This window comes from Cinclus cinclus, chromosome 15 (assembly GCF_963662255.1).
Source record: "Cinclus cinclus chromosome 15, bCinCin1.1, whole genome shotgun sequence".
In the NCBI taxonomy this organism is placed as follows: Eukaryota; Metazoa; Chordata; class Aves; order Passeriformes; family Cinclidae; genus Cinclus; species Cinclus cinclus.
The window spans coordinates 10,220,884-10,248,156 of NC_085060.1; the positions used below are offsets into that span (position 1 = coordinate 10,220,884).

At 40.3% G+C, this 27,273-nt stretch overlaps 2 protein-coding genes across 2 annotated transcripts; one reads left to right on the forward strand and one right to left on the reverse strand.

The window, feature by feature from the left end:
* Positions 1-912: 912 nt before the first annotated feature.
* Positions 913-9,293, reverse strand: FAM199X (family with sequence similarity 199, X-linked). The gene is given in 6 exon segments (XM_062503090.1): positions 913-1,083; positions 1,951-2,211; positions 3,323-3,484; positions 3,795-3,944; positions 6,049-6,268; positions 9,025-9,293. Coding segments are annotated over 6 exon segments (1,233 nt in total).
* Positions 9,294-9,392: 99 nt separating this feature from the next.
* On the forward strand, positions 9,393-23,946 carry COMMD5 (COMM domain containing 5). Its single transcript, XM_062502945.1, has 7 exons — positions 9,393-9,534; positions 11,558-11,718; positions 12,815-12,843; positions 14,990-15,040; positions 19,109-19,204; positions 20,868-20,943; positions 23,445-23,946. The coding sequence occupies exons 1-7, from the start codon at positions 9,393-9,395 to the stop codon at positions 23,544-23,546; spliced, it is 657 nt and encodes a 218-aa protein (XP_062358929.1). The 3' UTR covers positions 23,547-23,946.
* Positions 23,947-27,273: the final 3,327 nt, after the last annotated feature.

The following is a 27,273-nucleotide window of genomic DNA, read 5'->3' on the forward strand; positions in this document are numbered from 1 at the left end:
TCTCCTGTCAACAACATGAAACTATTTAGATATGCTTCTGGGGAAGAAAACCACTGAAGTTGTGTGTCACTCGTTTGCACTTCTGTTTCCAGTAGTGTTTTTTAATATTTTAAGTAGTGTCCTAGAAAACTTAACTGCAGGTTAATGTATTTTCAATGCATAAATGTGTTCTTATTGGAATTTTTTTCACAGAAATACTACGGATTTACTGGTCCATTAGTAACAATCAGAAGATACTGAGCAGCAAAATAACCTTCTGAACACTAAGTCTGCAATTATTTTGAGAGGTGTTTTTAAAATTTTAGTTGGTTCCTAAGAACTACATTATTAAGTAGCATTTGTATTACAGATTCTCTGCATTAGATGTCCTGCTTCTTGTTTTCTGTGTAATTTTGAATCAAATTACAACTTTTAGAAAAGTATCAACAGTACTTTGATTTTGTACAAATCAAGAGCAAGGCTGAAGCCCCACAAGGCAAAAGATTTTTCCTCATGCTAAACAATCTTCCTAATAACGGGAAAGGAACACAGAAAAAGTCAAGTGTAATTCTAACTCTAAGTTGGAAAGAAACCTAAAAAAGCTGAAGCATAGTAATGCATGCTTTGTGTCATCCAAAAGCACCCCTAGACTTACATGCAAGTAAGTTAGCATGTTAGCCAAGTTCAAATTTCCTTAAAATCATATCTATTCAGCAGCTTTTCAGAAGACAGGTAAGTTTCTGAATTCTTTGTTGCAAAATTAGTCTCAAAAAGCTGAAGTTACTCAATACTTAAACCTTCTTAGCAAAATTACACTTGAGAAGAATCTGGTTTGTATTGTTAATACTAATCAAAATTTGGTCAAGAAATATATGTAAACAATAAGGATAATACATTTAAGGCTTAGAAAGAACACTGATAAATTCACCCCTGTCACATTAAAACATCCACATCTCCTTCATGGTCCTCCTCAGTCACTTTTAAAGACAGCACTTCTTCGTTAAGAAATAATCCACTCAGTCTTTCCTTACGAGCTTGTCTTTGTTCTTTCAGCTGTCTCTTCCGTAAGGCCTTTTGCTGGAGTTTCCGTTGCTTGGAACGTTTCTGTCAAAATACAGAAGGGACAAAACATAAGATTTTGTTCTGTGAATTAGAAAAAAGCATCTCTAAAGCTGGCAAATATAAATTAACAGCTAAAATAACATCTGCTCTGAAAAATAACGAATGCGAATTCTCAGAGGTGGTGTAAACATACATACAAAATCATACCTAATATTAAAATATCAAGATTATTTACCACAACTGAATTATGAGCCACAACATTACACTGTGATGTTGCATAGTTAAGTCTTTGATTGGAGGAATCTTTATTGCTGGAGAAATGTTACAATCTTACATTAACAAACCAAAGATGCTGAAGAGCAAGAACTGCTTCTCTCCTTCACACTTGAAATTAAAATTATGGGGACAGAAGGAGTCCCACAGTACTACTTTAAATGCAACATGCTTCAGAGGGACCTTCTCACCAAGGAACCTCATGAGACATGCTCCAAGAATAATGAAGATCCAAAAAGATTAATTCATCAAAAAGATAAAGAATGCTCATTTCACTGATGAAACTTCTAGTTGAGAAAAAAACAAAAACAGTCAAGGGTGTGTCTACTGTCCAGAAATGATGCTTAGATTAGGGAGATCATTCTTAAACAATTTTTTAATTAAGCTAGATGCATAAGCCCTTATTCAAGCCCACTCAAATTATCCTAAACAAAAGGAATCAGAATATCTACTACATACAAACATCAGGCTTTCTCAGTTAGAAGTGATGGGGAGAGCACAAGTTTAAACTCCTTTTGATCGCTGATATAGCTAAATAACTCCTTCAGGACAAGCATCACAGGTAAGATCCCATAAGCAAGGTTTAAGAGTTAAGACAGCTTAATTAATACAGATACACATAACTAGAAACTTTACTTTGGAATCCCGGATTCTTTCTGCAGCACTTGTGGACAAATTGCTGTCGCTGTGTGCTCGACTCATGTTGGCACTGGAGTTTGAAGCAGAGTTGGCAACACTGGAGCCACTGCTGCTTGCTGAGCTGACCATGCTGGCACTGCTGCTGCTGGCACTGGCACCACTCACACCACTGGTACTTGCACAGCTGTAGCTGCTCCTCTTCCAGCTCTCCCTTGCAGACCGCTGGCGAGGCCCGTGTTCCTTGATATAATTTCTCACCTTTAGAACAGAGGCAGCAAAATTACTATAGCTTGATAAATGCTGAACTGAGATACTCCTTTTCATGGAGAAACCACAATCTGCCTATTAATAATGATGAAGTTATTGAGTCAGCTGAGTTAGGCTTTTAAAACATTTTCTTGTGACTCCTTAAATCCCAAGCAACCTGGAGTCACCCACAGAACCTAACTAAGTTAACATTTGTGATATTTTACAATGGCAGGAAGAAAAATAAGTAGCAAGGGTTGGGGCATTCTTATCTCTTTGGCCTGTCAGGTTTGTGACTATGTAACTATGTTATTCTTTTAACACCAAAGCAGGAATATCAAACAAGTTTAACTGAACTAAGTTGTTTACTTAATGTATCAAACACCTTTACTTTGCTAGGTATACTCAAACAAAAGTGAGTGTAAATAAAGAAACACTTTTCTACTTTAATATGACACTTACAAAATGCTTGAAATATGAAATGGACCAAGTCCATAAAAGCAGTGAATGTTTTCCATTTTCAACTTTATCTTCATTATTATCAGTGCAACACTGAGGAGCTCAGCTCGTTTGGACACTGTATCTCTTGCCACCAACATATCTCAGTAATTCAATGACTGAGAAGACAGTAGAATGTATTTACCCTATCAGCCAGGCACCCTTCTTGGTTATAATTTGCATCTTGTAGCATCTTTAAAATGTATTATTCTCTATCCCTTTCTACATGAAAACTATGGTCCTCCCCAGCGAATTCCAATCTTTTGGAGTTTTAAATGCTAGTTTACATTCAGTGAGCAAATTAAGACCCTCAGGCTAGCTGAAGGTCATGAAGTGGAGTACAGTGCCATAGGCAGCACCAGGCCCACAACATAACTCATTATATACTCACCAGCTCTGGCTTAACACATAGTGAGAATACATAACCAGTCTTGTTCTATGTCAAGGTTTAATACATACAAGTATACTTTTGAACTCTATTTTCTGTCACTGACAGTATTGTGCTCTAGTGCCTCTCTCTACTATTCTAATGATTATGCATAAAAATTGATGACAAGTATGTAAGATTTTGCAAGATATAATCAGATCCTGAAACCTTAAAGTCAAACGTCAAACTTTAACTTACCTGTTTCAGCTTTTCATCTGTGAGACAGTTCAATTCAATAATGAATTCACTATCTGTAGGTGAGATCTGAGCAGTAGGATCAATAATTTTAATAATATCAAGTTGCTCTCGAAGGCCCATCTCTGTACTGACTTTGCGACTCAAATATTCAATATATTCAACCTAGGACCCAAAGAAAAGCAAGTCACTTTGAAGTATTATTGATTCTAAATGAAAGACAGTAAAAGACTGACAGAATAAAACACAAGCATCAAAGTTCTAGCCTTGAGTATCCTTAAAAACTTAGGGTGAAAACTTAGGTAGGCGTTAAACTGCCTCCTCTAGATCCAAAGGACAAGGTTTAGTTTTAAGAACCAAAGAATACTGCACAGGTCTGCATTTACACCTACAGCAAATAGGATGGCCTTTAAGTTGTGTCTTTTAATTGGAAGTTCTTCTGTACATTGCAGTTCTCATTTAGGAAAAAAGTCACCTGTTCATCATTTGTCATTGCACTCCATGGAAGTTCATCAAGATTCCTATGCTTGTTTTTCTTTTTGGGAAGCAGGCAGGGAGAGCTTGGAATACTCGGTATAACATCAGAAAGCACATCACTCCCACTTGTAATGTCGCTGCCAGGCAACTTGTAACATGCAAAAGGAAGAACAAAGCTTTAGAATACAGTAGGCAGATTGTAAATCATTCTAACCCTATTAACAATTCAAAACATACTATCAAATTAGCAAAGCGTTGATTATCTCTGTACTTTAACAAACTCTAATTACTCATAAACCTGCAATACTTCCTTGAATCTTCCCACAAACAAGTGCAGAAAACTCAACTCTCACTATTCAGTACTTATCAATCCTCTTTTTAAGAATTTGTGTTTAAGAAAACAGTAGCTTGAAGTCACATTTCAACTATTTCCCTTCTCCATCAGTGGAAATTATCCACTGCAATTCAAACCTAAATCTAAACCTCCCATTTTGGAGCATAAATCTAGTTTAAGGAAGATCATTTTAAAGTAGGTCTCTAATTCCTAACAAACTCCATAATTACACAAGACAATTCAATTAAAATCACTGCCATTTGCTTGGAAGCAACTAAGAACTTTAGCTAGTTTCATTTATATACCTGATATGTGATTCCTGCATGCATTTCCAGTTAAAGTGGGACAGTTGGATTACTTGTGTTTAGATTCTGCCAGATAACACTGTAAAGAGCTACAAAAAATCTTTCCAAAATCCTACAAATCCAACGAAGTAAGTCTCTTAAGAAAAGTATGTTTTAAATAACAAAGAATAATAAAAAAGCCAGTTACCAACCAAACATGCTCACAGCTAACTAAGGCATAGGAAATGTCATCATTTCAAAACAACTGCCAAGTTTATCAGGCAATTGAAATGTCACAACTCAGTGAAGCTCTGAATCTTTGGGATCCAACCTGAGCTGTTGCTACAGGCTGTATTATACACATACACTTGTAACTTCAGTGATAAAACACACATTGAGACCAGCAGTTGGAATAAACCAGTCAGAAATTCAAAGCTGATCTCAGTACTTCTCTCAAGTTCACTTGCATCTTCTGGAATGGGATTGGAGCTTTCTTGAAATCAGTTTTCAATTCTTGTACCGTCCCTAGAAGATTCTACATGCTCTGACTAAGCTTCATGACAACATTTTAAAGCATTTCAAATAAATTCAGAAGCTCTATATCACCTATTTCAGAGCTACACACACATTCAGAATTGATTTAAGTTTTTAATATAAAAAGTCAATTTAGATCTATAATATATTAAAAATGCATATCACATTTGAAAAATTGCTACTGCTGAGCAGGGAAGACTATCACAAACTAGAAACACCCAACAAGGACTGCATCCAGCACAGTCTAGGGAAAAGGATGTCATTCATCTTCCCATTCTGGTGAGACAAAATGAGCTCTGTACTCTTACTGGCATAGAAAATAACACAGGACAGAAATAAGCTACAGCAAGAGTTTGTACACATCACCTAGAAAGTTTAATAGGACCAGATATCTATAACCAATTTCATTAGCAGGGCAGATCCTCAGTAATAAAGGTCTCAGCTCATGGCTGCAAGAAACACACACTAGTTCCTAAAACCAACTGACCATAACACATAAGCATCCTTCTTTGGAGAGCTGACTTTCAGTCTCTCCTCCTTGATTAAGGAGGTTGGAATACAATGAAACAAAACCTTTTCTATTGTTCAAGATTCAGATATGTGCTCCTATGTTCAGTAGTTACAAAGAAACAAGTGCTGAGGTCACTTGGTTTGTTCAAAAGGAGACTGAGGGGAGACTTCATAGCTGTCTACAGCTTCCTCAAGAAGGGAAGAGGAAGGGGAGGAACTGATCTCTCCTCTCTGGTGAGCAGTGACAGGACACAAGGGAACAGCAGGATGCCAGGTCAGGCAAAGTTAAGGTTAGGTATTAGGAAAAGGCTCTTCCCCCAGAGGCTGGTCAGGAACTGGAACAGGCTCCCCAGGGCAGTGGTCACACCACCAAGCCTGAGAGAGCTCAAGGAGTATCTGGGCAAGGCTCTCAGACACGGGGTGTAATTCCTGGGCTTGTCCTGTGCAGGGCCAGGAGCTGGACCTCAGTGATCCTTGTGGGTCCCTTCCAACTCAGGATATTCTATTCTATTACTTTTCAACTACAGGTAAATCCAGCATGCAATCAATCATCTACACAAACTTTTACATTTCCAGCGGAACCAGTTTACCTGCCACTCAAACTCGCTGTCTGACCAATCCCAGTATGTGCTGATGGAAGAGGAGACATCACTGCAGACACTCCCCTCAGGGAACAGATCAAAAGAGGTGAACTCCTGGTCATCCAGCAGAGAGTAACAATCATCCTGATCCCCCACTGACACCGATGAGAACAGCTCCTCGCTGCACTCCGAGCTGGCCACACTCGTCCCACAAGATGTCAAGTTCCACCTGCAAAACAAGACAACACAATTAGAGAGCAGCAAACCTTGGCACCGTGTGTCCTAAGAAATTCCTTTAAGCCTTGTATCACCACTTTTCTATTCAGTAATATTATACATTAATTTTAATCAACTCATAATTATGTAAATTGAGTATCATATTTTTAATTTTTTTAAGTATATGATCAACACCAAAGGGAACACAGTGTTACAAATATCAAGGCAAAAATCCATATACAGTTAATATAATTACACCTTTATTTTGATACATTATCCATTTCTACCCCAGAGGTACGACTCCTATAGTATGGAAATTGCCCTTTTTTTCCTGCTGGTTGGATTTTTAAAACACACTAATCTAAAAATAAAACTTTCCATATATTGGGATATTTAAACTTCCACATAAACAGGAATAAAGAGAACTAAGTAATTAATCAATTTGACTTCAGGATGAATAGAAGTCAAAAAGAAATTTCAGGTTGATAGTCCCCCACAAAATTAAGGCTTAATAAGGAAACACATCATGGATCTATTATTCACAACTCTAAATGTCAAAAACATTGGACATGCTATTGGAATGAGACAGTGCAGGATGGGGAAGTGACCTGAGTGAAAATGACACCATGCCAAAACTAAACACTTTTTTCACCTCATTACAAAGCTAGTTAAAAGAAAGCTATTGAGAACTCAGTTTTCACAGAACAGATTTTTTACTCTAATGAGAGTAAGCCAGAATGTAACAAGCTCATGAAATCAGTCTCCATATCTGGACTTATTTTACATACTGGAGAAAAGTAGGTCGAGACAAATATGAGTCAGCACAGCAGTGCAATATGGCCAAAACAATCTGAAAAGGGCTTCTAAAATGCACCACACAAACCCACATAATCAACTCCTGTTCCATCAGCCTGTCCACTTCAGCCTGGCTAACTAGAAAAACACTCTTCTGTCCAGCTGAGCAATCCTACCACCAGGAAGGCTGGTCCTCAATCTCATTAAGCTGCATACCAGGCCAGCTAAATACGTTTTTGATGGGAGTCACTTCCACTTCTACTTGGCCAGATGTGAATTTACCCAATGCTAAAGACATTTCCAAAAGTTTCCTTGTAGCAGATTCAGGAGTTCTTGCCCTGCCTCCCTTTCTGCATCCCTTATAGATGTCTTGCTGGTACAAACCCAATGCCTTGCTGGTACAGACTCTTCTGGGCAGGGCAATCCATTGGTAATGAGCAGAACAAGACTGTGGTGCCACAGCACATTACTCAACATGAATACAGCTTCAGAATCCATGAAATAATGATGAAAGGGAAGATACAGTGGACAAAGCTCCCGCACATATCAAAACAAGGGTGAGGTACAGGGGCTCCAGCACCAACACACTACACAGATGCTCCAGGTACAGGCAGTCAGCCTTGCCTTCTCATAGCTGGGGGCTGATGTGTTCCCTGGGGTGAACTGGATTAACAAAGGAGAGCTACATTAAAATTGTTCCTAACTTTAAAAAATAGAAAGCCTTATGCAAACACCATGGATTGTGCTGCACATCTGCATTGGCTTAATCAGCACAAGACAGGGCATGTCCTTTGCCAGAGAAGTCAAAAAACCCCTTGAAATACCTGGGCAACAAACCAGGCTTGTAAAACGAGCAAACCTGAGCAACACACTTGGGAAGGCAACACAAAGACAAATGTAGAAAATTAAGTAAATGCAAATTTGGTGACTATCACATATTTATTTACAGATATTCTAAGAATATATCTTACTGCTCATGTCTTATGACTTAAGAACTATATCATGAAAGTGTACCATCCTTGATCAAGGCTCTTCATGCTGAATCATTTAAGAATGTATAATTAAGAGTCTGTCCCTGTGAATGACATTTTAAAGCACAATTTCCGTGACTTCATACAAACTGACTCTTCATAATTGTGTCTCAGAAATACTAGTAACTCATAATCTTACAAGTTTGGAACAGGAATGTTGGACACTCGTATGTTGAATACTGAAATCTCACAGATTATTTTCAAAGAAAGCTTCTGCTATGTTCAAGCTTAATACTATGCATTAGCAGAATTAGGTTCCTAGGAAAGCAGGACTGTGGTTTTGACTTTATGAACAACTGGAATTTCCTTGCAAAGCTGCATTTGCACTTCTAGAATAGACCTTTCCTACATGCAGAATTACAGGCAGAATAATTTGCCCTTAATTAGTAACATGGGGTGGAAATGTTTCTGCAGGAGTCAGTGCAGTCACCAAGCCGCCTCCTTCTGAATCTCTAAAGGTCTGCCTGGTGTCCCTGTGACGCCTGGCTTTAAGTCTTATAAACACACCATTATGTAGCTGCCTACAGCCCTTAAAAATTCAAATATCAAAAATTAAGAAACTCGGAATGAGGCTAGGAGCAACCCGATGCTAGTGGAAGGTATGCCTGCCCAGGGCAGGGGAGTTGGGACCAGATGACCTTTAGGGTCCCTTCCAATCGAAACCATTCTGTGACTCTATTAAAAAACACATCTTAAAAAACCGACCCAGCTGACACCGTCAGCTGTAACGTGATGAGCCGAACCCAGACGAAGCCAAAGGGAAGGGTAAGCGGGCAGGGCGTGCGGCGGACACGCGGGGCGCCCGCAGCCCGGCCATGCCCGGCCGGTCCCGGGCAGGAGCGGGGGAAGGATGCGCGGCCCTGTCAGGGCCAGGGCCGGGCCCCGACCCCGCCCCGGCCCCTCAGCATCTCCCGGCCCGGCCGCCCCGACGCGCTGAGCGGACCTGTTGGAGTGGAAGCGGTGCAGAGGGTCGGTGCGGTGGCAGGAGGAGAGCTGGCAGCCGAAATCGCTGACGTCCAGGCAGCCCTCCTCGCTCAGGCTCAAGCTGCCGCCCCGCGGCGGGTGCTGGTGCGAGAGCAGCGGGCACGGCTCCTCGGGGGCCAGGAACTTCTCGTACGGCTCCTCGGTCATGGCGGCGGGCACGGGGGCGGCGGGCGTGCCTCAGGCAGCGGCGGGAGCGCCTCGGGCACACGGCGTCGGCGGCGCCGCCATCAGCGGCCGGGGCCGGGACGCGCCGCGCGGTCGCGGCGGCTCCTTCCGGCGCGCGGCCCCGCAGCGCCCCCTGGCGCGGGGAGGGCGGGCGGAGCGGCCATGGCGGCCGGGGCGGCGCAGGGGCTCGGCGAGGGCGGCGGCGGCCGCGGGTTCCTGGGCCCGCGGGTGCCGGCCGAGGTGGAGGCTATGGCCCGAGCCGTGCAGGACGTGGGCAAGGAGACCTTCCGGCGGCTCCTCAAAGGTAGGGCCCCCTACCTTCCCGTGCCCGCGGAAGGGCCGCGCTGGACCCGCACAGAGAGGAGGGTGGTTCCCGGCCGGTGCCTGTGCGCTGGAGCGTTTCCTCGGGAAGCCGTGGATCCTCACGGGACGGCACGGACAGCTGTTAGAGAGCTTCCAAAGGAGACGGAAGAATATGGTGAAAGGCTGTAGGAGGGGAAGCCATACGGGCTGAGGTCACTTGTTGTTCGGCCTGGAGGGGACTGAAGGGAGACCTCAAAGCTGGCTACAACTTCCTCACCAGAGGCTGCGGACAGACAGACGCTGATGCCCTCTCTGGTGACCAGTGACAGGACACGAGGGAACAGCATAATGCTGTGTCAGGGCACTTCAGGTTAGGTTTCAGCAAAAGATTCTTTCTCGAGAAGGTGTTGGGCACTGGAATAGGCTGCCCAGGAAAGCGGTTGCAGGACCAGCCTGACAGAGTTCAAGGAGCGTTGGGACAGTTCTCTCAGGCACACGGTGGGATTCTTGGAATATCCTGTGCAGGGCTGAGTTGGACTCGATGATCCTTGTGGACCCATTACAGCTCAGAACGTTCTGTGACAGCTGGAGGGCTGTAGCTTCTTGGGGCACTTCCCATTGCTTTTCCTGAAAGGAAGCTACAGCTGAGCTTTAAATAAAATGACCGACTTGATTCATTGTACTCTACAGTTCTGTGAAATTTGTGATAATGAGGAACAGAGTTCTGCAGCTGTGGATGCCTCTCAAAGTCAGCTGAGTGCTGTTAAAGTCATTCCTCTCTCATCCGTGTGTCCCAGAGCCAGCAGCCCAGGCACTGTCAGGTTGTGTGGCAGTCAGAGACCCCATGGGCATCTACAGAACATGTAGGAGACAGCAACCCCAAGGTGCAGGTGTCCTATTCAGGTTGAGACTGTAATATTGACAGTGATTGATTTCATTTTTGTCTGTGAGGCTTCTCCCTGTGGTGAGAATTTTCTCAAGGCACTTTTGACATCAAAATCAAGAGTTACAGAGTTGAATAAATTAGGGTATGCAAAACAATCATGGAATAATGGAATAGTTGATTAGTGGAGCAAAAGCACAGCTTCCTGGAGGGTAGCTGCCACCCAGCATAGTGTGACCCTGGCATGTTCTCTTAGCTAACATCTTATCAGGGATTTTTGTTTTGATTTGAAGGACTCAAAACGTCTGGTAGCTAGCTTGTGTCTAAAAGTGTTGCTGCACAGTTGCAGAAATGAGCAATGTATTTAGGGGTGCCTTGTAATTAATACTTGAAATAAGAAAACTGTGTATAGGCAGAGGCATTTGGGACAGAAGTAAATACACATGTTGAACCATATCTGCTGTCTATTGCAGGGACATGGATATAAAAGTCTTATCAGTGCCAGGAAGCCTGACTGTCTGGGTTTCATTTTGGTGTAAATTGTCACTTGCTTTCGGGTGTGCAATAAATGCTTCCTACCATAGCAGGTACTTCAGTCTGTCCTTCAACCTACCTGGAGCCAGGGCAGTGACCCCAGAGCAGATCCCCCTGGAGTGGGTGGGCACAGCCTCCCTCCAGTTATGCAGAGCTGGCACAAATCTCCCATCACTGTCTGCTCTTATTGGCCTGTGACTCACAGTTTGTAGGACTGCAGTTTTCCCTCTGAAGGTTTTGTAATCTTTGAAGATGTGATGGATTTCAACACCATATATCTACATTGCTCTTGCACTTGCACCAAGTTTGTTTTTCGAGGCTGTTGCTGTTACTCTATTGCTAAACAAAGACTAATGTAAAAAATGAGATGCAGGTTCATATGCCTGGTCAGTTCAGGATGTAAAAACTGCATGTAACACTATCTGACGGTTATCCAGCCCTGCAGTGTTATTGCAGGCTCTGCTAGCCTCTCTCAATGATTAATTTCCTTTTTGTCTTTGAGGTTTCTTCCTGTGATGAAAGTTTTCTGAATGCACCTTTGACCATCAAAATCTAGAGCTACACAGTTGAGTAAATAAAGGGTCTTGCTCTGCTTTCTTATTCACAGTCACTGTTAATGCATTGGAAGGAAAAGACTGTAAGGAATCTGTCAGGCTGATTGCAGAAAGTGCTAATCTCTCAGAAGAGCAACTTGCTTTCCTCATTTCTGGCATGTACACCCTCCTCCGAGAAGCACTGAGACTCCCCTTATCAACTTTCAAACAAGAAGTAAGTTCTGGGAGTACTTGGAGCCCTGATAAGGTAAAAGCTGCGTCAGACACAAGTCACCATCTAAATCTCATTTGCCTGGATGGAAGCTGCGCATAAAAATGATTCTCACAGTTAAGGTTGTTGGAAGAAAATGTTAAAAATCTGGAACTTACTATTTCACTTGTTGGGTAGATTTAGAGTGAGCTTTTTGAAAAAAAAAATAAGCTTTAAGAAGAAGATTCCTGTATCTATTTCTGCTTCAGCATCTTGTTTATTGTGCATGTTTGTTTTCTCTCATAAATTAAAACTGCCAAAGAAATTATAGCAAAATGTTATTTCATAGGCATCAACACTCCCTCTAACTGGGTGTTCACACCTACCACTCATTTTTGTCCATGCTTATAATATCTCATATTTGTTTGCCTCCTTTGTTCATATTCCTACCACAGAGGAAGGTCTTATGGCCAGGACAATATAGTGGAATTTGGAAGAAAAAGCAATTTCAACTTATGCTGTGGACATTTGGTGTGAATATGTACACACCTGCCATGTTCCCAACCCCTATCCTTTCTTCATGGCTATTTTCTTCATTCTTCATGTTCCTTTACCTTACAATTTTCTTATCTCATTTTTATGTGAGTGAGCCACTTCTGGGTTTCCAGTACCTGTTGTTAAAGATACAGCTTCATATTTACTCAGGCATACTGGGAAAGCTTCCATATTGCAGGAAATGTAGTGGAAATATGCTTTTAATATTCGGACCTTATCTTTTGCAATTTCCTTTTTCTTGTCATATTTTAAACAAGTTACTGCAAAATGTGTTTGAGATTAAGGGCACATAGTTACTCTAAAAGAAAATTGAATAGCTGCATAGAAGAAGTGGCAGAGATGTTGTTTTGAAAAATAAAGGCTTCCCAGGTCTTTAAATCACAACTTGATTGAACACTTTTGAAAATTCTTTTTAGTATATTACCAGTAATTTCAAAACTTCTGGCATTCAAGTCTAAAAATTTTGGGGACAGATACCAAATAAGTAACCACTATTGTTTCAGTAGGTAAGAAATGATCATTTAAGGCTATATCGTATAAAATTTCATCTTCCTTGTCTTTCTAGGTTTTTAAAGAAGACCTGAAGGAGCTCAGGTATGCCTGTTTACATGTTCTTTTAATTTTTGCTTTTTCATGGCTTTTATGTAACTGCCTCCCCACATTAACTTTTTTACACAAAAAAGTTGGTATAAAAATTACCTGTAAATGCCTCATACTGTTTATGTTGCCAAACGTGATGTAAAGCCAGAGGAAAAAAACAGGTGTTGTGTAAGACTTGATTTATCATTGAGCATGAGCAGTTTTGTTTCACCTGCTGAGGAGAATGGTCTGATTTAGTCTGTAATGTAGGTTATGCAAATATGAGTGACCTTCTCTCTGCCATCCTCACCTTGCCCTGCAATATTTTTTTTAAGTGTTTGGTAAGACAGTGGTAGCATTTCAGAAGTAAAGAACTGCCCTACTTCTTTCCTTCTTTGAAAGGTCAGTTATACAGAGCTCATGAAACTCTACCACCATGTTCAGCTATGATTTCTCCTGCCCATTACCCAAGAAATCATGACCTTTGTTACAGCCTTTGCCAAAATCTGTATCAGTCTTCGATGAATATCTCTGAAGGGATAATATCCTAAAAGCTAGATATCATATGCTAGTAATATTTATAGGTTGTCCCTATAAAAAATTCACACTAAATTGTGGGTACTTTTTTTTCCTCCCCTCACAGGTTGTTTAGTAACATTAGGACTTGGGCAAATAACATGGCATGGAAACATTTTTACACATTTCTTGCCCTTTGAGTCCCTTCCTCAGAATGTTCCACTGACAAGTGATTGCCATCTGCAGTTCAGGCTGAGCTGTGCTGTGTTCTATTTTATCTGTCTCATGTGTGACTGGCCTCATGTGTGCTGCTTGAGCCAGGAACAGAATTTTCAGCAAAATCATTGACTGCTCAGCAGTAATAATGCAAACTCAAAAGTAGTATTAATGCTTCTGTTTTAGTACCACTCTTGGGTCAAGCAAGCATTGTGGTAGGTATCTTCATAATCATATTACAGCCCCCTGTCTCCAGCTATTCACTACATAGTCAGGATATCCAGTGTCAGGATGGGCTAAATTATACACTTGCATTGAAGTATAGGTAATGTTTGCAGAAATAGTCTTGTCTCTTCTGAAAGACAGACTCTTGCAGCCAAAAAAGCACTGTTCTAGTGCTTCTTAAAATGAATTTCTTTTTATCCAAGCACTGTTTTAAAATGTGGTTTAGCCCCATTTTTTCCTTTATGAATTTGAGCTGTAGTGACTGCTGTTTCATCTTCCCACTGTGTGAGCTGATGAATTGTTTTTTCCCTGGTCATCAGACACTGTGAGCTCTTCAGGACAAACAACTTCCTTGTTTGCTTTGATTTTTTCTTTGATACACTGCTGTGTGTCTCAAGCCACTGGTGAATAATGTCTCTGAGCACTGATTCATGGTGAGTGCTGGATTTAACTGTGGCACCAGCAGTAGGGACTTCTTCCACTTGTCCAACCTGCTTCTCTGTAGGAGGTTACTGTCCCTGTGGTAAAGGCAGCTGAATGGATAGTGTTTGCTCTGTGGTCTTTGCAACTCACAGCCTGATCTACTGAACTGAAAATCAACAGTAGCTTGTTTGTAAGGCACACAGCAGTGTCGGAGGAATGGTGAAGGAGTGGTGAGGTGTAGAGTGGATGGAGTGTATTAGTCTCTTCAACCAGTCCCTATGTATGCTCCTTTTTCTTGGCTACAGGGGCCTCTGTTTGAATTTTGAGGGGGCAATTCCTTCTGTCTTCATTACTCTTGAGGTAGAAGTGATATGAAACATGTTAAGTTTGGGATTTTTGAAAGTATGCATTGCTGGCCTGCCTTCTTGTCAGAGCCATCAGTAATTTTTTTCTTGACTTTACTGAAAGAAGTTAAGCAAATACAGAGTTCTTTTGAAATACAGTGTTGCCATACAGGATAGGATGGGAAGATGCAGTACAGTTTTTTTAGTTTTTTAGTTTTAGTTTTTTTGATATATAAACATAGGTTGTCCTTTTGAGAGCCCTGTCTGAATCAATACTGAAGTGCTTACATAAGAGCTGGCAATTTTAAACAATGGAAGATGGAAAATGGTGACACATTTTTTTGTGTTCTGTTATAGAGTTAGGGTTTGTTCAGATAAGGTCATATAACAGTGGTTACGAAAAATCCTAACTGCTTTGTCTTGCTCTTCTCTTTCAGAATACCAGAAGATTTCATTGTGGACTTCTCCAGTGTAGTCTTTGGTAACAGGTTAGTGTCTGCATTGTGCAGACAGCAGGACTGCACAGAGCTCTGCTGACACAAATCCTTGGTGTACTGAAGGAACAGCAATATTTTTCAAATTAACGAGAACAAAACTTGTCCCATTATTTTGGTTCATCACAGTATGATATCAATCATGCATAGCAATGCATGCATTAAGTAGCTTTCTTGCCAATTTTCAGTTTTTCTGTGTTCATCAGTTTTTATAATTTTCTATAGACTTTGAGGTGGATCAATACCCTCAGATGGAAAATGCAGTGCAGAATTACTCATTTTTGCCATAAGTATCACTGCAAATTATAGCAAAAGAGGCAGGCTACATAAGCCCTCTTACATGCTCTGGTCTCTGGTTCATGCCAGCTTTCTCAGATAGCATTTCTCAACTCTTAATGTACAGTTCATTTGGGAATTCACACTGAATGACTTGATGACAACATATATGAGATATCAAGTGCTCTGCCTGCTATAATTCACTTCTTAAGCAACATTCCTCAGTAACTGTAGAAGTAGTTTTAAATCAAGAGTTTTTTTGAACAGCTGGTCTCTCTTGTCCATTCTTGGGATTCCCTTTTTCTGGAAGTTTCTCTGCTCAACCATATTCAGCCTATTCTACATCTAGAAATTCAAGATCTTGAACATTTGGAATATGCAGACCTGTGCCTTGCAGGGCCAGGAGTTGGACTCTGATTATCATTGTGGGCCCCTTCCAACTCAGGATACTCTGTGATTCCAGTTTTTCTTCTTGAAACTTGAGGTCACTCAGCATGTGACATCACTAACCCAATGCTACTCCAGATTCTCTGCATGGAATCCCAATAATCATAGTTGTGGTTTTTCAGTTACCCTCAAGGGTCTGAGTGCTGCTTCTAAAGATAAAAATATTTTTCATTTCTTTGATTAAGATCTTGTCTTACAGCTAAAGGTTTTTGGTGTAAAAATAAATTCAGTCTTCTCATATTTTCTTTGCTCTTCTGTTTGAATTATAGGTGCTAAGAATGTAAAATTCATGGTTGCAAAGTGGAAATATTGTTTGCAGTAGGGAAGGAAGATAAATTTAGATATAATTTAAAGCATTCATGATTGTCTGTTTTCTACTGTGAAATCACGATGGAGGAAAATTTAGCTTTTTCTCATTTTGAAAGCTGTGATTATCCAGTATAATCTTGCTCTGTGTTTTGAGACCAGAGAAGAACACCTCAGGTTTGATTTTTAGACAGATCTGTTTCTACAGTCTTAAATGTAACACTGAATCATACATATGCGTATTGAGTTGTAAATATCTATGTTTCTGATGGTAAGAGATGCATTAGCATGTGATCAAAAATTCAGTAATTCAGTATGAGCTAGATAACCCAGAAAAATCCATTTTTAATACTTTTCCTGGCATTTTATCTTATTTTTGGAGTTCTTTTCACTAAACAGCTCTGAAGTAGTTGACATTTGTATTTGTGTCCCCACAGTTCCACCAAGCTATGTAGACTGAAAGAAAAACTTTCCACATTGACACCATCAACGAAATGAAATTAAAACTGTTTTTTAAGGGGAAGTGTGACACTAATTTCTCCCTCTCTGAACACTTATAATAAATGCACTGGTTTTTTTGTGGTTTTTTTCCCTAATGGTGTAGCTTTAGTTTTTGCCAGGAGTTTCTATCATTCTGTGTGCCATTTGTCAGCATTTCACATGTACAGGTTTGTTCAGCCTTCCAGTTCAGTGGCCTCCTAGGCATGTCTTCTTATGTGCATAGGGAAACATCCAGAACTTGTCCTTAGTTTTGGTACTGGTAAATCACCTGCTGCTCCAAATTCTCTAATCTTTCGTTTTCAAGTTGCATCCTTTAGCAGGTGATGTTCTTGTCCCCAGATGTATTGTCCTTTCCACCACAGCTTGTATAGTCTCTAGGATGGTCATTACCTGATCTGTGGACTTTTACTTGTTCTGACTTCTGCCTTCCACACAATGTCCTGAAGTGTATTGCAGCTGCTGGCACAGAGTGTTTACAAAATTGTGGATGTAAGATTCATTGAGTCTTTTCTGCTCCATTTTGCTCTTCTTCTCAGAAATCAATGGAATGGTGTTTGATTAGCAGCCTGTGTAATTTCTGTATGCATGTTGGCCACTATACACATTCTGTTATCTTTGTAGGATTCTTGTAGTTCCTCTTGCAGTCTTGTCCAAGCTGGGAAGGTCCTGACAGAAGCTTAAGCTAGGCTACAGAAGCTGTGACTCTTCCTGGGAAAATGGCACAGAATTGCAGTCCTGACCAGAAATACAGCTTCGTATTTGACCACAGAAATGCCATCTCTCAACAATATTCAGAAGCTTTCCCTCTGTTTGGGAGGTCACCATTTCTGACTTTCCTTCTGCTGCTAAATAGAGTATCTTTCTGTTTTTAAAACTCCTTTCTTCCCCCAGAGTGCTGGTGCTGCACTGAATGGACTGACTTCCATTGATGGGAGTTAACATGTTTTAAGGAAATGGTAGCAGTGTGGCTATTTTTAGGGAGTCTCCAAGTTAAGCAATATTCTGGCAGCAGCTCTCCTCTGAGGGAAAGGCCTGTTCTTATTGTTTAATCCTGCTAATGACTGTTCTAGACTCCAGCTCCTTATGTCTGCACCCAGCTGTGGTGACCTACTTCCTATCCAGAAGTTGACAATGAGTAAGAACCAGCTGATCTACATTTTTTTGCTCATTCCTTTACCATGCTATTAGGAATGTGTGTCACTTCTGACACCACCCAATCCCCCCTCACCAAAGAGAGAAATTCTTTTGTATATCACCTTTGCAAAGTGCAGGACACTTGGGGGATCTCAGCCTGTGAGTCCCGTGTACCTTATCAGATCATTAATCTTTCTGGGCAGTTTTTAAGGGCCCAGCTAACTTGCATACAAGAATCTGAGTAGTGATGTTAGACTGCCATTCCTACTGTGCTTGATTTGTTCAGAGAGGATTCCTTTCTGATGCAAAGTCTGTAATGAGATTATGTCTAGCACCATGGATAAAGGATGTAATGTTTCTTATCCTGCCCTTAGTGGAAGTACTGGAGTAGCCTTGAAATGTACCGTAAATAAATACCAGGGACATGGGATGCTTAGAGGGGAAAAAACAAAATGTAAGTAACACAAAGTCCAGAAGTCTAGCTCCTGAATGGAACAGCTCAGTGACCTCATTCTGAAATTATTTCTGTGTATATATCTAAAAATGAATGGTTATTTTGTATTTGTGTCAGATTTGTCATTTAGTTATCCAGAACTTAGGATGCTGTTAAATTTTTTTAAATTGTCAACCATCTGAAGTTTAATTGCTGTTAACTGTATTTCCACACAGAAATAAACTAGGGCTTGATCAACCAGGCTCTTCCTGCAATATGAGTAACAAATTAAATGCTTGGCTTCTTATGTGTTAGGCTACGCAAAAATCTTGAAGGCTGTGCTGGGGTTGCCAGTGAACATTATGTAAGGAACTTGAAGTTTGTAAATTATATTGGATCAACAAGAACCACTGTGGCGTTTTTTAAGTATGCTTCAAAATACACTCAATACACTAATATTATTATGTTCTAAAACATTGCTACTTGCCAATACTAGATGGTTTTTGCTGAAGAAGAACAGTGACCTTATGCAACTCTTTTGCCTAAGTCATCTGTCTTGTCTCTGCTTGCTTGTTCTTGTTGGATTTGCATGAAGGTAAAGATATATTTGCATGTCCCTTTCTATGCCTCACAGTTGCATATAATTGAAATAATAGGTATGCCAGCCACCACAATAATCCTTGCTAAACTTTATAGTGAGGTCAATTTACTAGCATTACATAGTCACTTGGTCTCTTTTTTCAACATGGACCATAGTTAAGCATAGAAAAAGGGGATAATCTGAGCATAGCTGTCTTAAATAAAAAAAAAAAAATTCACTTGTTCAGACCTCTTTAAGTGAGGACAGATGTAGGAGAGAAACAAATTCTGTACAGGTTTATACTGAAGTATCCTATTTTCTCTTTAGATTGTTTATTCTTTTATGAATTTACATTTCAGTCTCTTATTTCTGTTTCACTCTTCAGGCGTCCCACTTCCGAAGGCACAGCTCTGATACAAAGAAGTCGGCTACCAAGTATCCAGGACTTCAAGTGGAGAGTGGATGTAGCTATATCCACAAGGTATAAAAGAAAATCATGCACATCCCTGGAATTACCCAAGATTAAGCTGATTTCTTGTGCTGCTTAAACATTTTAATGGGGTCAAAATGTGCCTTGCTATTAGGGTTTGGCAGGTACCGTTAAGCAGTAAAGTGGGATTTTCTGAACAGTGTAAAAGTCAGTGTATATACGCTTTACTGCTGGTAGCATTTCACTCAAAGTTTGAGTCTTATTTTAAAACTTAATTGAACTGATACAAATTCACAGATCCTGGTGATGATGGCTTAAATTAGATTGAGCCTCAAGCAACTAGGCAGGCTCTTAGTTTTACTGGAATAGAGGAGGGTATTCATCTATTCAACTTCTCAAGCAGACCTTCATTTGTTGCACTTGTTAAATGATTTTCCATCTCATGCACTCTGTTTCTACAAGGAGAGGTTTCAGGACAGCACCTTTACACTGCCAAAATTATGTAACTGGTCACTGAACTACCTCCTAGTTTCTTTCACAACAGAAAGCCTTTGAGATCATCCTGCCTGTGCTTGCAGTGAACAGCTTCTTACCATCTGCCACAACAGAGGCATGTGGGGGATGGATCTTTGGCTAGAGCCAGAAAGAAACAAACCTGTTGTCTGTGCTGTTTGATTCTAAGCAAGACAGACCAATCTGATAGAAATTAGATGATCCAGTCTTTGTTAGTAGTGTACATTGTTAGCATGAGCGACTTCATGTTGTGTGTCTGAATACCTGCATCTGGGAGAGAATGCTGTCTCTCTCTGTGCTGCCAGAGAGGTCCATGGCTGATCAGGGATTGTCTTCCTGCAATCCAGAAAAAAGGGTCCTAAGAGAAAATTGGAATGGTCACAAGCTACTAGTTCAGGTGACTTTCTGCTGAGCAGTGCTGCAAGCGCCACACAGGTATCACTCTGTAGAAAAGAATCTATACTGATGACAGAGCAAAATGTCCAGATAAACATCCTCAGGCACAAAGCTTGCAAGCTGAAAGCAAATCCTGTGATTTGTTTTCCAAACAACATAGGAGCAATACATTACCAGTTTTTGTTTTCCTTCCTTTTAGTTTTGTTTACAGTTAATCTTCCCCCTGGGATTTATTGTTATCATCCAGCAACAGCCTCTGCAGGGAGGTATGGCAGATTTGGGCTGTAGTGCCTGTGTCTACCTGAGCAGGCTTTGGCAATGTCAGTTGATGGAATCTGCGCAAGAATGACTCATTTCCCTTCTTCGGGTCATCAAGTAAAATAACACACAAATTTAGGATGAAGCCTGGAAGAGGTTGATTCCCCAAATGAGGTGGCAGTTGAACGTATGAAGGGATGAAATTATTAATGCAACATGGTAAATTGCATAAGAAAACTGTGCATTATTATTGGCAGTACTTGGTAACCTCTTATCCCTATCATAGTTCCACTGAAACAATTATGTAAAAATGAAAATGCTCCTAAACTTGCAGTTGCTAAACTGTTAATAAAATGTTAGGTCTAAATACCGAGGTAAATTGGACAGAATTGTTGTGTTCATGGGTTTCCAGCCAGACTCTGCAACTGAAATTACTCATGTTCTGTGTAATGCCTACATGAACATCTAAAATTGTTAATATGCAATGCTGAACTCACCACACTGCTGATCTCTACTGCTGTAATACTAATGATGTAAATAATTTCAGTTCACTGGCCCGTGCACTCCAGCCATCCATTCTGATGATGATGAAGCTTTCAGATGGGACAGCTCATCGCTTTGAAGTAAGTCTGATTACCATAATAAATAGTAAGGAAACCGGTTCTGGTTTTATTAAGAAAGTTGAGTTATTACTTAAAACACTAAAGCTTTTGTAAACCATTGTTTGGTTTGCTTTGGAATCCTTCATGTTTGGTGTGGTCACATAAAATATTTAATGAAATACCAATCAAAATAATTTCATACCTTGTTCCTACACATCTTCTGCTGAACTGCAGTTTATTAGAAGAATATTAATTACTGGAAAGCACTATTACATAATATCTGGTTTGATTAAAAGTTATGGGGTTGTTATGAACTGTAACCTTCAGCCCTGATTGTGGCTCTTGAGGGCAGGGAAATTACTGGGGTAGTTTATATAATGTATGATACACTTCTAAACCTTCTGCATTTGGCAGAGAATGGTAACATTCTTTTCTGTGGCAGAGGTAGTTTTATTCTTTTTCTTCGGAACTGTTCTGGCTGCTAGAAAGTAAAAAAAACTAAAAACCTCTTTGCTTGTTACAGGATTAGTCAGTGGCAGTATTTATGACACTGTACCTAAAGGCTTGCCAGAAGATGGCATAAACTCTTCCATAATTTTAACCTTTGAAAAGGAATGCTCTCTGTTCTATAAATAACATGGTGGTGCGTACAGGAATTCAGTGTACAGCAGGCATTGTTACATTTGAACTCTGTACAGATTTTGGCTTCAGTTCTCTCATTAGTAGTAGTCTGGATGAAGCACCAAAGCCCTGGGGTTGAAAGAGGTGGACTGATTCTACTGTTAAATTGTTTTGGAAGAAAGCATCTGTTGAGGAAGGCATAAGTTCTATGCTACATTGCAAACTGTTGAGAGTGTCACTTCACAGGAGATCAAATTTATCCCGCTGGACAGTCCAGCTCAGAGCATCCCATACACTGTATTTGAGGGCTTCCATGGAACTTAAATGATGCCATGGACTTCAGGTTAACCCTTTACAACATGGTAAGATTCATTTGTGAGAAAAAAAATCTAGTTTATACTCTATTCCCACTGTATTTCCTGGCATATAATGTCGAGTGTTGGTCTTGGTGCCATTGTTGCTGCTGACTTTTTTGGTTTGATTTTGGATTTTCTTTGGTTTTGTTTTTTTGGGGTTCTTCTGTTGTTGTGAGTCTGTGGAAGACTCTTTGTTATTCTGCAGTGGAAATGTGTTTGTCCAGCATACGAAGGAGTACAGATACCTGATAAGACATAGTGTGCTACTCTTTGCTGTTGCTGCTGCTTGGACCTGAAGGATGTGACTGCAAACAGGATTTCTATATCTGATGGGTGGTCTTCCCACAGTTAGTAGCTCTATGGGATAAAGTTGTGTTTTGGTTCAAGGTACCATATGCAAGTAAATACAGTCCTTATATCTTCAGTTTTCCTTTATTTCAATATGTTCAGAACATCCTGCTAACTAACAGGGTGTATGTCAGATGATAAGTCCAGGAAATAATTCTGTTGTGAATAGTTTTAAAATGTGTATATCACAGGGAGAAGTTACACTCTTTGGTCTCTATTTGCTATTTTAATCCCAGTGTGGCTTCCAACTGAAGTTGGTTTTTTTCTTAAAGCAGTGGAATTGCAGCATTTTGAGTCTTGCTGTATATATGTCAAAAGTGAAAAGGACATGGTGCCTTTTTATGCATTTCTAATGTATGTGGAAAATGCAGGTGTTGAATAGTGTTCCTCTCATATAATTGGTATGTGTGCTACAGTGGTCAGAAGGATGACAAGGGTCCCTGCCAAAAGAACTGCTGTCTTCAGTGCAGTCCAACAGTAAATTAGGCAGTGCTGTGCAGACTGTGTAGGACCAGCCAGACTGCACTGGGCACTGATGTGAGTATGTGTTTGTGCACTGCACTGATGTCACCAGTCTGTGCCTGCACTCTGCTGGGGGTCTCTGTCTTCATAAATAAGATTTCCATCCACTGGGCTTCTCGGGCTTGAAATCATAAAGGAGAGGCCATGAGTCTTCTGCACAGTTGAAAATGCTTTGTATATTTAACCCTAAATCTTTTGTCTTCCATATGTAGTGCCCAGTGCCATTTGCTCTTGAGGTTGCTTCCAAGTCTCTTGCCTTGAGTCTCAATTCCTCTCTCTTGCAAGTTTGGAGAAGCAGAATATCTTGAATTTGGTGCTTGAGAATTCTGTAGTCTCCACGACCTCCCACATATCTTTCCCTCCAGTCCATGACTTTTATATCACCCAAGCACCTCTCAGTTTACATCCTTGACTATTTCCTTTCTCTCATCAGGCAGTACAGAAAATGTACCATGTAGGTGTTATTTCTGTTTTTTCCCACTCTCCTTTTCCACGTGGATTTAGATGAATTAACTCAATTTTATTAACTTTAAATCCTTTGTCTTAAGTCTACAAAAATAATTATTGTAAGATATATTGGCTTTAAACTGCAGAATGTTCCATATCCATAGGCATGCCCCAGACAAGGTTCCTGAGATGTCTTGTGTGTTTTCTAACTTGAGTATTCTGTTTCAGGTGCCAGTTGCAAAGTTTCAAGAACTGAGATACAATGTTGCCCTTATATTGAAGGAAATGAATGATTTGGAGAAGAGGAGCATACTGAAGATTCAAGACTGAATGCTATTGAATTGAGAGTTTATGGAAGAGATCTGCAACCCTTAGCATGTTTTGTGAATGCAAGACGGGACCATCACCACTTTGCCTCTATGAACTTCAGTGTGGCATTTATGATGTCTGCTGTAAATATTTTTTTTCAATACAAGTGTTAAATGCACAAGCTCTTTTTGTGAGACTTAGGAAAAACAAAACATTTATCTATTGAAAAGTATAATGCTGTTTGTGAACATTTTTGCGTGATTCATCAAAACTTTTTTTTTTAAATAACTGTCTTAATAGATGTAAGAGTCATTTCTGATTATGATTCATAACTCTGTTTTTTTTAAGTATGCTACTGGAAGCCCTATCAATGTGTATGTATCATAAGAAAGCTCTGCAATATTTCAAATAAAAAATAAAATAACAAACCCACTCCTGGCTTCTAGTATGACAAATGTGATCTTGAGTTTTGCATAAAATTATTGCCTCATTTCTTAGTAAGTGACTAAGGTTTAACTATGGATATTTAAAGGCTAATTTGGAAGAAAACTGGAAATCTATGAATTAAGAAAGAAGTATCATCTGGGTTTCCAGGACTAATTCCATGGAATTACAGCAGTGGAAAGGTGAAACCTATTTCTTTATTTGGTTGATTGGAATGGGCTAAATAGCAGTAATCTTGTATTTTTGTAACTGGAAATGCCTGCCTCTTGTTTTATGTGTTGCCTATGTGTTTGATTCCATGAAACCAGCTGACATGACGAGGCAGAAACCTGTGGCCCTGCAGTGGTGATGAGCAGCAAGAGGCAATGATCTTGTAACCCACTACAGCTCATCAATCGTGTAGGCCAGGCCCCAGGAGGAAGGGGCTGCCTACAGCCTCTGCGATGGAAGTCACAGGTATGAGGATATCCAAGCCCCCAGGCTGGGAAAGCAGTTAAGCACAGGCTGCAGTTTCCTGAGTTGCTCAGGCAGTTGGACTGGATGGTCATCTGTAGGTCGCTCCCTTTGTACTGGAGTAGTTTATTCTAAGTTACTCCTTTGGCCCATGAGTTTACCTTGGAAGGACTCCTTGAATGTGAAACATGTTTCAAATCTCATTTAAATGCTTTGGGACCACATGTACATCTCTAACAGCTTTGCCAAAAATGGATTAATTCCTCACTCCTTGCTTGAATAAATTTTCCCCAGCAGCAAAGACAGAGAGGCTGTGAGCAATTGCCCAAAGACAGCATGCTGTGGCTCTAGAACTCGGTTTGTCAGAATTCAGATGTACTTTAGAAAGCACATGCCACTGCTACTGTTAAGCATTGGCTTATTCTAGCTAATTGCAGGGTTTCTGTCACAGTAATACCACCCATATTTGTCTCTTTCATGTTTTATGGTTGTAGAACTTGCCTTTATCTTCCTCACTCCCTGCAGAAAACTTCTGTAATTAAAATTGTGGGTTAAGGAGGCCTTTTACACTCCCACAAATGTTTGTGTAGGAAAGGATGACTTGCCTTTTGGCTTTCAAAAATCACAACAAGCATAGTAAGACTTATTTGTCATACTTCTAGAGGAGACTTCTTTGACAGCTGTCCATACCAGTCTAAAGATAGCTGAATAGCTGTGGTACAGAAAGCTTTTAAAACCTGTGCAATAATGTGTGCTGTAGTTTCAAATAAACCATCAGACAGGATTTCAAATCATTCAAAAGCTTCCTGTTCCATTTGCTTTGTAGTGGACTCATCAATAACTTCCAGCTTTGATCCATATGGCATCTTAGTGTTTTAACTTCCAAGTGGACTGTAGGCTGCATTAATTCTTCTATGAAGCTTGTTCATCTTCCTTCTAAATTACCACGGGCTGTGTTCCTTGATACAACATTTCCCTTCTGACTGTTTGGGTTTACTGTTTCTTTCAAACTGAAAATGCATCTCAGCTGAGCCTAAGTGAAGTCCTTTCAAACAAAAAATTCTGCTGCATGGAGGGAAAATGACCTGTTGCTCAAGGCATTTGCAAAGTCATTTCTTACTGGTCAGAGTAGAGGAATCCACTTACACCTTCTAGACAGAATATATTCATTTGGTGTCTCTATAACAACAATTGTTCATGTTCTCCAAAAATGGAAAGAGTTCTTGATTGGGTTTGTCATGTTCTCTGGACCACTCAATCTTGAATTTGTCTTGCCACACATTAAGCAGCAGTTTGCTGTAGTTGGAGGGTTACCATGTATACTGATGGGTGCTTGTAAACACAAGGGCATTCATTCCTCTGTACTTAAGAATTAATTCGGCCTTTCCTCCTGAGACATTAGTAGAGCAGAAGTTGTCACCAAAAAGGCTAGTGGGAGTGCATAGCAGATAGTTCCTCAGTTTTGCTAAAATAGGAGTCTTCCAAATATTGTCAGGTTTTTTTCAGAATTCATAGTGAATTACTTGTTCAATATTTGTTCAATGCTGAAATATCTTCTTCCTTCACAACTAAAATACCCTGGAATTTTTATTTCACTGGCCGTAGCCCTTTCATTCCAATGCAGAACAAAAGTAACCTTTGAAGAATCTGGATATGGCTGAACAGAATTTCTTTTAACCAAGTCACTCTAGGTTTGGTTACGCTTCAAAGGCAAATTGTGAATCCCCCTTTCAGTATCATGCTGTGAGCGATACAGCCTGAGTGGGATGCTTGCTTTGTTGGTCCTGAGGTCTTGTCAAGCTGATCACTAGTCAGGTCATCAATTAGGCAGGCAGGGGTTTGTGTGGGAAGGGCACTGGGGTTTTTTCTTATTATACAGTTCATGGACCAGTAGGTAACAAGAACCTTTTGCAGGCTCTGTTGGTATTTTTCCTTGAGAAACAACCCCATGATAGTGCCTTGGTGCCTTGCATTTATTTAAACTGGATCATGTATTTGTGTCTTAATTGTAGTGATTTTCTAACCATGGCATATGAACATAAACTTTTCCATTACACTTTTTCTTTAGTTTCCTTTGTAGAGGACAGAACATTTTATTTTATTTCTTAAAGATTAATTAATTTTAAACAGATTTCAAGTAGAAAACTTGGACTTGATAGTTTCTCAATGTAAATCATGTGTACGACAGCAAGGAAGCTCAGTAGATGAAGGAGTAGTCACTGTAGGCAGAATGCAAAAGAAGAGGTAAAGATAGTTGCCAAAAGTCATTCAGAGGTTCAGTGGCAAAATAACACAGAAGAACACACGTCTTCACATCTTGTTCCCTATGCAGAAGTTAGAGCAGCTTCCTGACATAATGGCCAGGCCTCCTGCTTGGTGTTCTTGGAAATTGCCTCAACTGCATGGGCCATCAGTCCAAATCTGTTCTTGCTGTGGACTATTACAGCACGTGCAGAGCACATGGAAATAAAAAGCTATCTGTGGCTGTATTTGTGATGTGACTTTTCACATCCCTTCTTCCACTAGGAGAAGGAGCTCTGTCAGCGTGACTTGTGGTTTGGAATTTCACACTTGGATTAGTTTTGTTTGAGAGGGGAAAGATGCAGTTTTATTGGTGGCTTTTGTGGACTCAAAGCCTGATGCAGTTTATAGATTCAGAACAAGGCTGAAGAATGTAGTCATGCTCTCATGCTGCCTGTTATGCCAGCCATTAACTGCTGGGAGAAGATCAGTATTGTGCTCATTGTCATTAAAAGGAAGAAATTAAACCTCCCTTTGCAGAAAAATCATATAAGGGAGATGTGCTTTTGCAGAGTGAGTCACCTCCTCACTTTAACTTTTTCTGTTTAAG

Coding starts and splice junctions, on each gene's coding strand:
- COMMD5 (XM_062502945.1), top strand. CDS start 9,393: ATGGCGGCCGGGGCGGCGCAGGGGCTCGGCGAGGGCGGCGGCGGCCGC. Junction 9,535..11,557: donor CTTCCGGCGGCTCCTCAAAG/GTAGGGCCCCCT, acceptor TCTTATTCACAG/TCACTGTTAATGCATTGGAA. Junction 15,041..19,108: donor AGTGTAGTCTTTGGTAACAG/GTTAGTGTCTGC, acceptor TTCACTCTTCAG/GCGTCCCACTTCCGAAGGCA.